Source organism: Mytilus trossulus, chromosome 1 (genome assembly GCF_036588685.1).
Source record: "Mytilus trossulus isolate FHL-02 chromosome 1, PNRI_Mtr1.1.1.hap1, whole genome shotgun sequence".
Taxonomy (NCBI): domain Eukaryota; kingdom Metazoa; phylum Mollusca; class Bivalvia; order Mytilida; family Mytilidae; genus Mytilus; species Mytilus trossulus.
In genome coordinates, this window is record NC_086373.1 from 105,572,092 (window position 1) to 105,588,132 (window position 16,041).

Below are 16,041 nucleotides of genomic sequence, written 5' to 3' on the forward strand. Positions count from 1 at the left end.
AAAACAAGATACCAAATGACACAGAAATTTACAACTATATGCCTTCAATAATGAGCCTGTACCTCGTAGTCAGCAATAAAAGGTCCCTAATGACAAATGTAAAACAATTCAAATGAGAAAACTAACGGCATATTTTATGTACAACACATTTAACACATCAACAAATTACAACCACTGAATCACAGGCTCCTGACTTTGGACAGGCACTTACATACAGTTACAACCACTGAATCACAGGCTCCTGACTTTGGACAGGCACTTACATACAGTTACAACCACTGAATCACAGGCTCCTGACTTTGGACAGGCACTTACATACAGTTACAACCACTGAATCACAGGCTCCTGACTTTGGACAGGCACTTACATACAGTTACAACCACTGAATCACAGGCTCCTGACTTTGGACAGGCACTTACATACAGTTACAACCACTGAATCACAGGCTCCTGACTTTGGACAGGCACTTACATACAGTTACAACCACTGAATCACAGGCTCCTGACTTTGGACAGGCACTTACATACAGTTACAACCACTGAATCACAGGCTCCTGACTTTGGACAGGCACTTACATACAGTTACAACCACTGAATCACAGGCTCCTGACTTTGGACAGGCACTTACATACAGTTACAACCACTGAATCACAGGCTCCTGACTTTGGACAGGCACTTACATACAGAATGTTCAACAACCACTGAATCACAGGCTCCTGACTTTGGACAGGCACTTACATACAGAATGTTCAACAACCACTGAATCACAGGCTCCTGACTTTGGACAGGCACTTACATACAGAATGTTCAACAACCACTGAATCACAGGCTCCTGACTTTGGACAGGCACTTACATACAGAATGTAAGCTGGATCCCAACCTACCCAATCTTAAAAGTAGGAAAATATATGAAATCAAATGATAGTTACTTTAAAATCGATTAAAGTGTTTTTGTTACAATCAGCAAATTTCTGTGTTAAAACAACAAACCTATATTAAATATAGACAAATGTAGACAAAAATTATCTTTCCATTGATTAGCCAGAACTTTGTACAACACTGGATTAGACTTGTAACTGTTTTATCATTAGTTATCAGATTATAGAAATCACCCCAGCCGTTCAAAGGACAGGTTGATGAACCTTTGATTTACAAATATCTTAAAATTCATTGTTGATAAATAATTTGTTAAACATGTAATAGATAACAAAATTTAGTAGTATAGTTATACATGTAGAAGGTCAATAAGCACTTATTTGTCATTCATTTAAAAAAAATATCCATTCATTATTCATTCATTCATTAACAATTTTTAATCGAAACTAAAAAAAAATAAAACATTGAATGATACTACATGTATATTAAAATTGTTATCAGAATTTCAGAGTAAAAGTAATTGATAACAAGATTTATTTTTATTATATTTAGGTTATTTATAATTATGATTATTCTACATTTATTTGTTCATTGGTCATTATTTAGACCACTTTTACATCGTAATTATATAAAGATATGTTAATTTTGGGCTTATTGTTAACAATGTTAAGAAAATTTAATTTAAAAACCTCTAACATGTTAACCAGTACTTTGTATTTTCACACCCAGAATGTTCAAATTATGTTTTTTCAAGAGATGATTCAAGAAATTGTTACTTGTTGCAATAAATATTGCTCCAGTGAATTAGCATAATGTCTGAAAATAAAATAACCTATATACTTTAATATCTAATTATATAGGTATTTTTTCACAGGCAAGTGCTTGTGATTATATTTACACAAGATCTGAATTTTGGGATGTGTGATCCCTCTTTAAAAGGAATGCCTCAGTCCCAGAAACTTCCCATATTAGGAAGCATCTGTTCCATAGACGTAATACATTATGATGCTCCAAATATAGTGTATTTTTCTGTCGTCTCAGAAGTTTATGTGACCCAATAAGAATTCTCTGTCTTACATACATAACACTTCATGGTTTGTGAACCCATATGAAAGGATGCTACATTCCAAAATGCGCTGAAAAAATCAGTACTGGTGATCACATAGGGATGGAGGCATCAATCCCAAACACATGAATCATTCTGTGTGTAAAACATAAGGGATGCATACCTTAGTGCAAACATTTTGTTTGTGGTCACAGGGAGGGTGCCTCTGTTCAAACCACAAAACATATTAGTTGTGTGATCATTAAGAGAGGGTTGCATCCACCCAAAAGACATAAAACATCAGGTGTGTGTTACATAGGGAGAAATGCCTCTGTCCAAACACATAACCATTAGGTGTTTGATCACATAGGGTGGGATGCTTCTGTGCGAAAGACATATAACATTATGTGACTGTCTTTACATACAGAGGGAGTTCTCTGTCCAAACACATTAATAGTAGGTGCTTGATCACATAGGGTGGGATGCTTCTGTGCGAAAGACATATAACATTATGTGACTGTCTTTACATACAGAGGGAGTTCTCTGTCCAAACACATTAATAGTAGGTGCTTGATCACATAGGGTGGGATGCTTCTGTGCGAAAGACATATAACATTATGTGACTGTCTTTACATACAGAGGGAGTTCTCTGTCCAAACACATTAATAGTAGGTGCTTGATCACATAGGGTGGGAAGCTTCTGTCCAAAAGACATATAACATTAGGTGGGTGATGCCTCAGTCCCAAACACAGAAAACACTAAGTATTTGCTCACATGGGGAAGTTCACATCTGTCCAATATACATACATCATTACATGTTTGATCACATAGGAAGGAATGCCTCTGTTAGAAACACATAAAATATATAATGTGTGTTCACATAGGAAAGGATGCATTTGTCCAAAACACATAAAACATTAGGTGTGTGATCACATAGGAAAGAATGCCTCAGTCCCTAATTCATAAAATTTCAGGCTCAATCACATAAGAAGGGATGCTCTCTCCAAAACATATGAAACATAAGATGTGTAATCACATAGAAAGAAATACCTCAATTATAGACTAAAATCAAGTGGTTTGCTACCTAAAGATACAAGTCTTTAGTTTCAGACACAATTGTCTGTAGTGAACTTTTGTCAGTTGAAAAATTACATGAACTTTTCAGTGGAATATTTTTTTATTTACAATGATTCATGTATAATGGTTATACTTGAATATGTTGATCAACTCTGTGAAAATGAAGAAAAAAACATTATTAGACATGGTTAACAAGGTCAGCAGTCTTCGTGCTTGATCCCAAGTCCACAATACCAGCCTTGTAAAATTGCTTTGGTCTTGTAAAATTCTTCTCTACAAGCCAACAGAATTCAACTAGAAATTTCATAAAATTGAGTTTCAGGCTTGTGGATTCAAAACTTAATGGTGAAGACTGGGTCAGTCAGGCATGTTTATAATTAGACATTTGCAATTAAACACATACCAACTAACTCTAGTATAGTAAATAGACCAAGTTCAGAAAAGTTTAGTAAATAGACCAAGTTCAGAAAATATGTGAATTTGTGATTTGGATATTTATTGTTAAGGTCATGGGTTGTAATACAGTATAGATAGATACTATATATTTAGTGGTATCTTTACCTCCTTTATCTACCACTTAGTAAAAGCAATCATCTAATTAATAATATTTTAACGAGTGTGTCCATAATTAGCCGTAGACATATAACCTTTTTATCACAGGCCATAAGGACATGGACTTGACATAACAATTCTGTCTTAATATAAAGTGTTTACTTTGCCCTAATTTATTTCTTTATGATAATACATTATCTCTTATCAATTAGGATTTCAATGGTTTTTAAATTAAATTGATTTTTATTTGATTTTTCCTTCAATTTGTTCAAACAAAAAGGTAAATGAAAGCCACATTCCATTGCCGAGAGTGTGTATTTTTCAATGATAATTCACATATTAATTTTTGTCTAATTAGAATTTGATTATGCATTAATGCAATATAAATATTCTTGGTCATGTGTGTGTGGTAGGGAGATTAGACTTTGTCTTGACCTGTTATCCCTTTGTTAAGATAATAGAATCTTCCTGTCGAGGTCTAAGTACAAAGTCAGTGTTTGTAAGCTCTTCAAGACCTAATAAAATGCTGGACAGCCCTACAGTTTCAATCAGGTGTGCTTCAGGTAAAACACGATAGGACCACTGGAGGAGACAAGGTAAAGTTTAGTCGTTCTTTATGTCTTAGGTTTATACGGTTTAAGGATTTAGTTTGATACAAGTAGAGTTTTCCTGTGTCTTAAATCAGATGACCTATCATATCCTTGTGTCACAGTCAAGTATATCAGCTGTTCTCGTGGTGTTTCATACAATGTATTTATGTGTTTATACTTTATACTTATTGTTTTTGTGGATGTATTATGGCTTATAGTTAATTTTATATGGATACGTTTTCTATGTTTTTTTGGTTACTATTCTGTAAGTTGTTTTGGCTACGACATAAGGAGTAAGAAGCATTTAAGTGATCGGTTTAATGTTTCACACTATTTTGTTGTAATATCTTGTTTCATTTGTAATTTTGTACACAACAGTGCAATGATTTGTCATCATTGTATATGATATTTTGTAATTATTATTGTCTGTTTGGTATTGAACACTATTTCTGTATTGGGAATTATTTAGCTGTATAGTATTTCTATTCCAAGTGTATGACTGGTTATATGACGAGTCCCTTTTGCTGTTACATTCAGACAGTGGGATTTGTATTCTCACCTGATTTGTGGAACAAGATATTGTAGTTCTAGTGTTCATTTGAATGGTCATTTGCCTGTGAAATTTCCAATACTGCCTTGTTTAGTTTATTTTTATGCTCAACTGTTTTTGGTTTTATTAACCAGCTTGTTAGTTGTAGTGAGTTAAAATGTTTTGTTAACAATTTGGTGGGACCACCTGTGAAGTTAGTTGTGTGAATTGTTAGAAAGTCTGATATTTTTATATGTTGAAGGATTTGGTTTTGCTCTTTTGTATAGTGAGTTGTTAGTTTGCTGCCTGCTCATTATGATAAGTTGGAAGGTTTGGTCTTAGCAGTCTATTGTGTTGCCAGATCTAACTCTTCCAGCTCATTATAATTGAGCCACTACCACCACACACAGAGACCAAGAATATATATTGTTAACTTTCTATTTACCTTCATTATAGCCAGAGTTGATCTTGATTTATAAAGGTGTTTACCATACAAACTTGTATTGAATAGACACTACTTGAAATTTAAAAATGCATTTACTAGAGGGTAAATGAAGCTTTTTTAATTTGTGATCATTTTTTTTTATTTTGAAAGAAACACTTGAGTTGTGCATTTAACTGACTTACATGTCAAAATTATCTAAATTTTGCCCTTTACTGAACAATTTAAAAAAAAAATCATCCTTGAGATTTTGTCTAAATATAAACTTAAATATTTGAAGCATATGAGATAGTTTCTAGACGACAGCATGACTTTTCGGTATGGACACACTATCAGCGTTACATTTTATCATGCCTTAAGACAAACCACCTGTTGTTTCCAGTATAATTTCAAACCTCTTGTGTTCAAGTTAATCTGTTCCTATCATATTTAAAGGGGGGAAATCTTGCCATCATTTTGAACCCTTTGTTTGCTTTAAGAACAATGAGTTAATTTTTTTTCTCTTTATCTGTAGGAATGTGTTTTATTAAAAGGTATAATCTCAAGATTTAAAAAAAAATTGATGCAAACCTGAAGTTATCATATAATATTAAAAAAAAAATGCACATTTTTAACCGTGAGAACATATTACGCTGAATTGAGGCAGTTAAAGAAATATAAATTGAAGTATGGATAGTTGATACAGAAATAAGGGGGAGGGTTCTGGTAGTATAAACTTAATTAAGAATATCGAATTGAGGGGTCACTACTGGTAGTATAATGTAAATAAGGTATATTGATAGCTAAATATAGAATGTAAAAGGAGGGGCAACATGTTAAATAATGTAAATAAGGCCATTGTTAGCTAAATATGAAGACGATTTGATCAATATCTGAAGTAGTAATTCCTATCACTTATACCAATGGGATCAACTAAGAGAGAATCGTAAAAATGGGTCCATGAAAGTTTATTTAACAATTTCAAAATGATTTTGGTTTACTGTAGAATGAAATATTTGTTAAAATTGGTTTTCTTTGGTATTTGGTATTGAGCTTGTAGAATTAATTCAAATTGTGATCTAACACATGTTGGTCATAGAAAATCACAAGAAGTTAAGACCTTGAAACAGGGGAGTTGACATTATAGTAGTATTATAAATCTGTCAAATTTTGCTATTAGAATAAGTATTACTTGATAATTCATTTGTTTGGCCTAACAGATTTATATAAAGGAAATCCTAAAAAGTTATACTGTTATCCCTTAAGTTAGAATAATAGTTAGGTTGTAAGTGGCTTATCTCAAAAATCTTGACAAACTTCTTATATACATGGAAACTTTTCCACAGTTCACAATTGTACTCTTCATACTTATAATATACCAATTAAGGATATGAGATAATTATACACTTTTAACAATTTGACAACTTCTCGAGTATAGAATTGTAAGTGGGTAGATTTTGTGGTCTTTTGTCTTTAAAGGGAGACAATTGGTGATGGTAAAAACAATACAGTTTTTTTTCACAGTAAATTGTCACTTATTATTCTCGTTTATGACTTTTATGTAGTTGGGATGACTTTCATTGAAGAGATTTCTGGTTTTGTCAATTATAATCACTTCACAAATATTTGTTCCCACATAAGTGATAAACCAAATTTGTAAACTTTGCCAGATTATTTTAAGACCCCATTATATAAAGATGAGTATAAGTGTTTGCTGTTTATATTATAATAAATGGATCAGATTTGTTCCTGAGTAAACAGAGATCTGGACATACAGGATGATAGCTTTCTATAATTAGATGATTAAGCAAACTTAAAGGCTATTATACTAATACATGTTTTATTTAAAAGCATGATTATTTTTTTTTGTGAAACAAGCTTCAAAATCAAAATATTGTGAAAATGCATTTTAATCTGACCATTGTCACACATTTGCATTAATGATTGAAAAACAATAAAATCTCAATGATAGAAAATTATTAACTATTATACCATGCAAAGTAAATTTCCTTCCAAATCAGACATAATTCAGATGGGGAAAAAATGTTTCATTCATACACATGATATATCAAAATTGAAAAATGTTCAACCATGTCATCATAAATTTGATCAAGTTTGGACAAGTACACTTAAAAAATCTATTGGAAATTTATTTGCTCATCTTGACTGCTTTTTCAAGCAGCAATCCGTAAGGTGGGCTCAACCCCCAAAATGTGTTTCATGATCAAAAAGGATTATAATTAATTTTATTGATGGAATAGTTAAAAGCAGTCCTATCTTCCCATAAAAAAAACCCGAAACCAGTCTTAATCTTTCCTAGATACATCTTGTATACGAAATACCTAAACACAATGTAAAAATGATGAACATTGCACAAGTAATTGATGACTTAATTAAAAACCTAATAAACTTATTTATCTATGAATATTATCAGGAAATTTTGTGTGAATTATTTAGATGAGGATTAATGGTTTAAATAGTTTGTGCTCTCTTATCTCCTTGAATCAAAGAGTATTTCATATCTAATGTTGACAAAGCTAAATCCTGTCCATCAAAATCTCTTAACATTAACCTATATAGAGGCACAAAATTTACAGTATTATATCTCACATTTTTTGTTGTAATACCGATACTTTATTTTTAAGTTAGAACATTATGTTCAGTTCATTTTGTAGAAATGCTAAATAGAAATCATTGCTTATTACTTCATAAAAAAACTAAAGCAACATTGCAACCCGTGCATGGGCCTTAAATAGGAAGTATTTTCAATAAGTAATCATGTGTGGTATTCAGATCTCTTGGTTGTAAAGCAGTCTTTATATTTGAACGCTATTTGGGATAAATTTTGAATATTTCTTTGGAAATATATTTCAATCACAATGAGCTTAAATACTGCAAAGTTTTTCTTATGTCATATATTTGGCTCATGAATGTGTCCTTATGAATATTTATGAGGCTGCATGCATAAATTATTCAAACTTGTTTAGTAATCATATGAAATTTACTATCTTTTATATTAAGTTATATGGAAAATCATTCAATAATTGATTATACTGGAATTACTTGTAAATAATGGCATAGCCAGAATAGTAAACTCACTAATAAATAATAAATTGGAGGTAAAAATAATGATACTAGTAGAATATTACAATGCACATTGTGCACAAATTCAACAGGATTTAAATAAATTAATAGCTGTAGATATCACAGGAAACTCTGCTAACTTCTTCAAAATCAAATTAAAAAAAAAGAATTAAAAGCATCAAATGTATTTATTGAGTATCCAGTAGTCCTTTTCACAAAAAATCTTAAGTGTAAAATTCAAAATAGTGGAATTTCCCCTCAATTTTGTTGACTTGGCAAGTAAAAGTACATATTTTCAGTTCTTTTATTTGATTGAAATAAAACAATCCACCTACATGTTTCGTCCAGAAAATCAAAGGTGAGAGATAGGTATGGGACAAATGTTTGGCTATCACCCCCTCAACAATATAACATAGAAAAATCAATTCCTGTCAGTGTTATCTGTCTTTATAAATTATATAAATGGTTGTCTCTTAAGTATGCTAAAGTCTTCTATTTACATTTTATAAGAGTTTGCCACTTGCGGAAAAAAATAAATGACACAAATTTGTGTATGATACCACTAAGGATAGTAATGCAATGTCAGCGTTTGTTAAGTTCTGAAAAAAAACCATTCCTTTGTTTTAGTATTATTATAAAAATTGTATAGTATAGTGAAACAGGAATACTACATTTGTAATCCCTATTTAAAAAAATGCATTTTAGAAAATGTATAAAAACTGTTCTGTAAATTTTGAAATGATATATTTCCTATTTCCAATTTAAGATTAACTCTTTAATTTGCAAATAGATTAAAACCACCTACAAATGCATAATTTGATACAATTTGGTAAAAGAAAAACAAAAAACTAGGAAGAAATTAAGAAGAAAAAAATGTAGTGTTTTCAGAATTCTATCAATTTTTTAACACAAATGATAATATATTATATCTTCCCTTAAAAATGATGACTATAGATAACGGGTAAAACAATTCATGTCTATACATATTCAATATTTAATATTTGTGCATTCTTGATGGGTCTCGCGTAGATAAGGTGACATGGTCAATGTTAGGTTTTAGGATGATCTCTGAATATTTGAGTAACTGTCATTACACGGTACAAATAGTATTAGGGTCGCCATATCCATATATTATAGTCCAGCTAGTTAACAACTCAGATTTGTTAAGACAAGCTGTAGTATAACAAGTGCTAGCTGGTGCGGGATTTCAGTTTTTCTAGGTTTTGCATAGGTGAAGTTTAACTTAAATCGTTCTTGTGAGGTTGATTAAATCTTCTTGTTCAGGTAAAATTCAATTTATTCTTTTTCACATGTGCCTTTTTGTTTTATTTTCGTTGACTTTATTTTTCGATTTTCTACTTGTGAAAAACATAAAAAATGTCAAGTTTAATTTCACTAAATATTTGAAGAGACAAATAAATTTAAAGGAAATAGATTATTGAGTTATTGTTTAAATTTAGATTTATAACTTTATTGGTTGTAGAAAACAATTTGTTTGCCTTGAGAACACACTTATAGTACTACAAAATTTATGTGTATATTCAACTCAGAGATTTTTCTCAAGTTACACAGTGTAGGGTTTATTTGTGGGTCCTTTTGTAATATAGATGAGCAAGCATTTTTATGTTGACCTGTTGAAATGATAAATGGTTATGACTTGGAAGTTGATTATTTTGAAAAAAGTAAAGCTGTTTTAGTAAACAAGGATAGTTATTACTATATTCATTGACTGTAATATATCTGTATAACAAATTCTGGACTACATTTGGCTAGATTTTAATTCTGCCAAATGGATTTTGAACTCTTGACTAAACTTGGACAGAATGTAGACTATTGGTTTGTTTTCTTGCTATTTCTGTTGTTTCCACAGTTGATTGCTTAGTGCTAGTTTGACTGATAAAATCTATTGTTTGAATATCACATATATATGTGTCCTGATTTCATAGAGAAATGAATACAAATCTTTAAAGAATTGTGATAGATCTTCTTTATGAAGTTGAGTTGATTTTGGGGTATTTGTTTGTTCTTTTGGAACCATGTCATTTGTATGAGAGAATGTTTTGAAAAGTTGCCTAATTTTTGCACTGGAGATTGTGAGGAGATTTGTGAGGATTTTGAGACTAGGTGTAATTTGTAGTGGAGAGGGTTTTATCTCATCATAAAAATTAAGGATGAGATTCAACTCCTCCAACTGCAGGCGTTCACCTAATAACTACTAACCTCAACTAACCTGACTAACTGATGGAATAACTACACTAACTAAACATTAATCTCTGGAAAACTGGATACTGTGAGTAACTAACTCTACTTAGATTGAAACTGTAAGTAAACTAATATTATAACTAACAAAACTTATTCTAAATAGATAATTATAAGTACTGGTATCTGAAAAGTTCTTGTCATATAATTAGTTTTGATATACCATTTTTTGCCTAAATTAATTGATTAAGTGCACCTTGTTCAAGGTCAAATATATTTAACTTATCAGTTGCAACCTCTCTAAATTCATGGTTTAAATGCAATATTTTTTGTGAAGCTTCAGCAAGTTGCACACATATTTAGAATTTAGAAAAAACAGTTTACACTGAAGTTATTCTAAAAATGATACACTATTGTAAAGTAATACGTCTACCCTGGCAGCAAACTTGTAAACGACGGCCCTGATGTATTCATGTCTGGAACATTCCTCCTTTCGAGTGCATATATATTGATAAAAAAGATATGTAGTTCGTTTTTTTCATGAACTGCAGTCTATTTCAGTTGCTATACTAGCTTTGCAAGGTTTTATTTATTTGTGGTACCAATAAACGACTTGGTCTCCAATTTACAGAACGTAGGATCTGATAATAAACTAAAAGTGTGGTCATCAAATATTACACACTTTATAATTCTCCTGTTTTATGTCTAAATTGAAAATTTTTATCTAGACACCTTGAACATGTGAACACTATATATAATTATAGACCGTAGTGACTCTCAGCTTCAGAAATGAGTGTGGCATTGAACTCACCCCATTATCCAGAGAAATACTATAAAAACAAACCTTTTAGAGAAATGTATATTTAACGCTTCCATTATTGCTTACCTGAATTACCGGTAAAATGGCCCAAATGAAGTTTTTATTTTTTGGCGCATATGAAATATTGCCTTGTGGCACAAATGAAAGATTATAATTTTAAAAAATTGGAGCAAATGCCTCTAAGGCAGTTTATGGTATTGGAAAACTAATAACCTAACACAACTTTATAAAACAATTTCCACCTTGTTTCACATGTTGAAATTACAGGCATTACTCACAAACTAGAGTGTGGGAAATCTATGATCCAAAGATTATGATACCACTTGCCATGACAGTTGTGATATAATCCTCAGTCTTATGGCCTCATATGTGGTCAATGGATGACTTAAGGACTGATAGGCAATATTATGTGTAATCATATTGTACCAGAAGAAAAAGAGATATGCTTGAACATAGAATTTTTTTTTTAATGAAATAATGTTATATCAATATACTTATGCATTTATGTAAAATAGCATTGAAATGTATTCTTATTTTACATATAGCTTCAGTCAATATGATGCATTTTTGTAAATAAGCATCTAAATTTATTTTTATTTACATATAACTTTAGTCTATATGAAAATGGACATAATTTATATGCATAGTTTACATAAAAATAGTGCACATGTGTTTCATGATTAAATATAGAACAAGAATTTGTCATGATCATATTATGTGCAATCTGAGAATGTGTCATCTGTCACACATGTTATATAATGTTTGAGGAAGGCAGATATAGCAAATTTTGCATAGGAATTATTATATTTATCTACTAAATAATTAGGTCTACTGTGTATAAAATTACTTAAAAGAATTAAGTTAAATTTGGCTAATTTGCTCAAAATTTGAAGCTTTCTCTGATAAAACTATTACTTTACTATGAAACCATACCTATTCACATCATAGCAAAAGGTTTGAAATTACAGAAGTTATAATTTCATCCATGTCAATCAGTCCTGGGTAAAATTGCATATACTGTTCAGTAGTCAGTTTAAAAAAAAACTAAGATTTATCGCAAGTATTCTAAATTAATTGTTCATGACTTACAACCAATCTTAATCATAATTTTTGTGAACCTACTCCAGAACTTTAATTGTAGGTTTTCCATTAAGAGATCTCTTGATATTTGTAATCATATATGCTTTGTCACACCAGGCTAGACTGATAGAAAGTTGATATATTCAAGTATATCTATAAAATAGTGGTGTCCACACAGACATACAGTTCAGAATTAGACACCTAGATGCATGGCCAGTTCTCTGTCAACACAAAGGTGCCATACATCACTAAACAATCATGCACACGCATAATTTTGGATAAATGTTGTAAGAAAGCATTCAAATTAAACTATGGCCGGTTTTGATTTGCAGCAAGAAAATAACTGCGCATAATCTAAATGCTTAAGGTAAATTATTTGCTTTCAAGAAATAAACTGCAATTGTAATAATTATAAATAGATCCTATGTCTGTATGCACACACAGGTTCATTAGACATTAACCTTTAGACACCTCGTCTCATATTGTTTTAGGCTATCTGTTTAATCATGGGACGAGATCAAACTCGTCCCGTTGCCTGGGAAAGTTGGTCTTGTGATTAACGAGTGTTTAAACAGTACTTGATGTCAGCCATTTTGTAGCGTAAGACACCTCTCGGTGGATGGCTCTCCTATCTGTTCACAGATAATATTAACTAACAACTGATATATTTACTTCTTATCTGTTAAAGTTCATCATAACTTAATCTTAGGTTCTCTTTTAATATTTATAAATACATGTATAGTTTAAAATTCATAGGTTTTCATGCTTAAATAATATTTTCTGAAATTTTGTTCGATAAAGTTAAGAGTGTTATATAAACAGATTATAAATCTTTTTATAAGATAAGAATTTTTTTAGAAGTACAGTTTTATATATAGGTTTATGCAGAACATTTAAAAAACATTCAGCTTTACCTAAGATTTCATTGTGTTCTGCCTTTGCAAGTGATTTTCTATTTGAGCAGCTAAATATTTTTTTTATTTTTCATATGAATAATAAGAATAACTTATCTCTTACATATATGCATGGTGGGGTCGGGCCAGGAGTGTTTTATATGAACACTAGCACTAAATCTGTGCTGACTGGGGGTTTCAATCTCCGGCACAGAGTTCATATCCGTTCCATACATGCTCCGCAATACTGCACTTAATATGAGTGTAGCGTTACAAAGTATTGAACAGAACAGATATGTGATCTTTGCGCTGGAGATTGTGGCGCTTTGTCTAGTCTTCTAAATACCACCATTTTTATTTTTGACAACATTGTAAAGACCCAATAATACTGTAATGTATATGAATATAAGATAAGAGAAGAACAATTGACATATTTGTAATGATTTGTCTTTTCTGTGACAGAAAAAAACCTGAAACAATTTGTGTAGTCAAGTAATGAACCTTATGTTTCTAAAAAAAATGTTTGTGTTTTATTTTATTTTACACAATCAATGAAAATGTATTTATAGTCATAGCTATATAGGATGAATCTCAAAAGTGTTGTGATCTTTTTGTAGAGTTTGCAACATAACTTATTTGTTTGTAACTTATGAATTTTGTGACAGAATTGAAAGGAATAAATAATCTTGAACTTATTCGTCTTATTACAGAATAAAGCATCATAAAAAGTTTTAACTTATTTATCTTGTGACAGAAATAAGCTATGTTGACCCCCAAAACATTTATCAGAAAAAATGAATTTTTGTAATACATTTTTGTAAAATAAATCCCCTAGAATTGATGATTGATCCTCTGCCATTAGAGGAAGACCCAATAATACTGTAATTTATATAAATATAAGATAAGAGAAGTACATTGTGACATTTTAAAGTATTTAAATATAATAGTAGCCTCTTCACAGTTAAGAATTGCTAAATCACTTAGAAACGCTACATTGTCTATTTTAGTTTTTTCCAGTTGACCAAGAATGTATATCATGTATGGTGACCTTTGAACACTTAGTATGGGTGTGTGAGAATAATGCTGTTTTTCCCTCTGAAGATTTTTTCTGGCTGTACAATGATAGGTAAATATTGCAAGCCTTGTATCAACTTGCAGTGCAGTCTAAAGATTAGCATGTTGTTAAAGAACAGAATTTGGTGGAAATCTAGAAAGACATTTTTCAGATGCAAACTTTACAGACTATTATTGTCAACCTGATAGATTTAGGTTATTGTTTCTAACTAAATTTTTATTTAATGGTATTGCTTTTAAAAACTTATATAATTTTCACATTTTGTATCCTGTTTTCAGTCTTACAGTCTTACAGGAAGTCGATCTATATAGTTAATGATTAAAAATAAATTTCAATTTAATTAAAATAATAACAAGCATAGACTTAAAAAAATCAGTGCAGTAAAACAAATGAATGAAATCTCTATTTATGTATTGTAGTTTCTTTGGAAATGGACCTCCTAGCCAGTATGACAACAAACAACAAGAGAAGACAACTCCACCAAACATACATCAGATGCCGTTCCCTTTTGATTTGCTGTCTTTGTTACCCAAAAGTCAACAGGCGGAAATTTTATTCTCAACATATATGTTGTGTATGTTATATTTAGAAAATCAAAATCATAATTCCCTTGGTTTTATTATGCCCCTTCTGTAGCAGAGGAGGCAATAAGTTTTACCTTTGTCTATGTACGTCTCAAAATTGGTTTCTGTTCTCTAATTTTAGTTTGCTTCAACCAAATGATATCAAACTTATACACAATAGATATGAGAAGATGTGGTATGAGTGCCAATGAGATTACTCTTCTTCCAAGTCACAATTTGTAAAAGGAAACCAATATAGGTCAAAGTGCAGTCACTTGAAACAATAGTGTAACTTCACAACATAGATAAATACACTCTAAAATATTAATTGAACTTAACTCAATCAAAAGACATATTAACACAAACAAGTGAACATATACTGAACGAATAAATTTGATAAATGACACAATATTAATTAATAAAATAATGTTAATCAATAAAATAAGGAGATGATGCTTATTAACACAAAACACAGATCAAGTTTGAATTTTGTTGGCTTCACTTTTACTATTCTAGAGTTGTGCCCCTTTACATATTGAAAATTGAGGATTTTTTTCTTTCTCGAACTATAGTTTGCCTCAACCAAGTGTTATGTAACTTATACACAATGCTCATTACCACAAAAACACAAATTGAATTCTGGTGGGGTCACTTTTACTGTTCTAGTGTTATACCCCTTTACAAATGGAAAAATTGCTGAATTTTATTCTGTTCCCTAACTTAAAGTTTGCCTCAACTAAATGATAGGAAATGTATACACAATGCTTATAAAAATGTACCACAAAACTCCGATAAGTACAAATTTGGGTAGCATCATTTTTACAGTTCTTGAGTTATGTCCCTTTTTTACTTTACATGCAAGTAGGGGGCACAACCTCTATCGCATAAACACATTCCCCATTTATTATTTTTTAAAAGAACTCACAGAACATGTTTAATTTTGCCCCATTTTGCACATGTCCCAAGTCTTGGCCTTTGTTAGTCTTGCAAGTTTTTTAAAATTTTTAGTTCATGTATATGTTTTGGAGTTTAGTGTGAAGTCCATTTTACTGAACTAGTACAAATTTGTGTTTTAAGTTGCCAGATGAAGCCCGCCTCTAGTGGCCAGATTTTCTTGCAATGTTGAAGACCAATCGGTGGCCTAACTCTTAGGTTAGATTGTTGTCTCTTTGACACATTCCCAATTTCCATTCTCAATTTTAGTAATGAAGTAAAATAATGGAAATGCTGCCATGTG

At 31.0% G+C, this 16,041-nt stretch overlaps 1 protein-coding gene across 1 annotated transcript in view; it reads left to right on the forward strand.

The window, feature by feature from the left end:
- LOC134705600 (KICSTOR complex protein SZT2-like) overlaps window positions 1–16,041 on the forward strand; it is a 119,541-nt gene that overhangs the window by 53,265 nt on the left and 50,235 nt on the right. Inside the window, exons 22-23 of the mRNA XM_063564325.1 lie at window positions 14,174–14,292; window positions 14,661–14,815. Of these exons, the coding sequence (XP_063420395.1) occupies window positions 14,174–14,292; window positions 14,661–14,815 (274 nt within the window). The remainder of the gene's footprint in view (window positions 1–14,173; window positions 14,293–14,660; window positions 14,816–16,041) is intronic.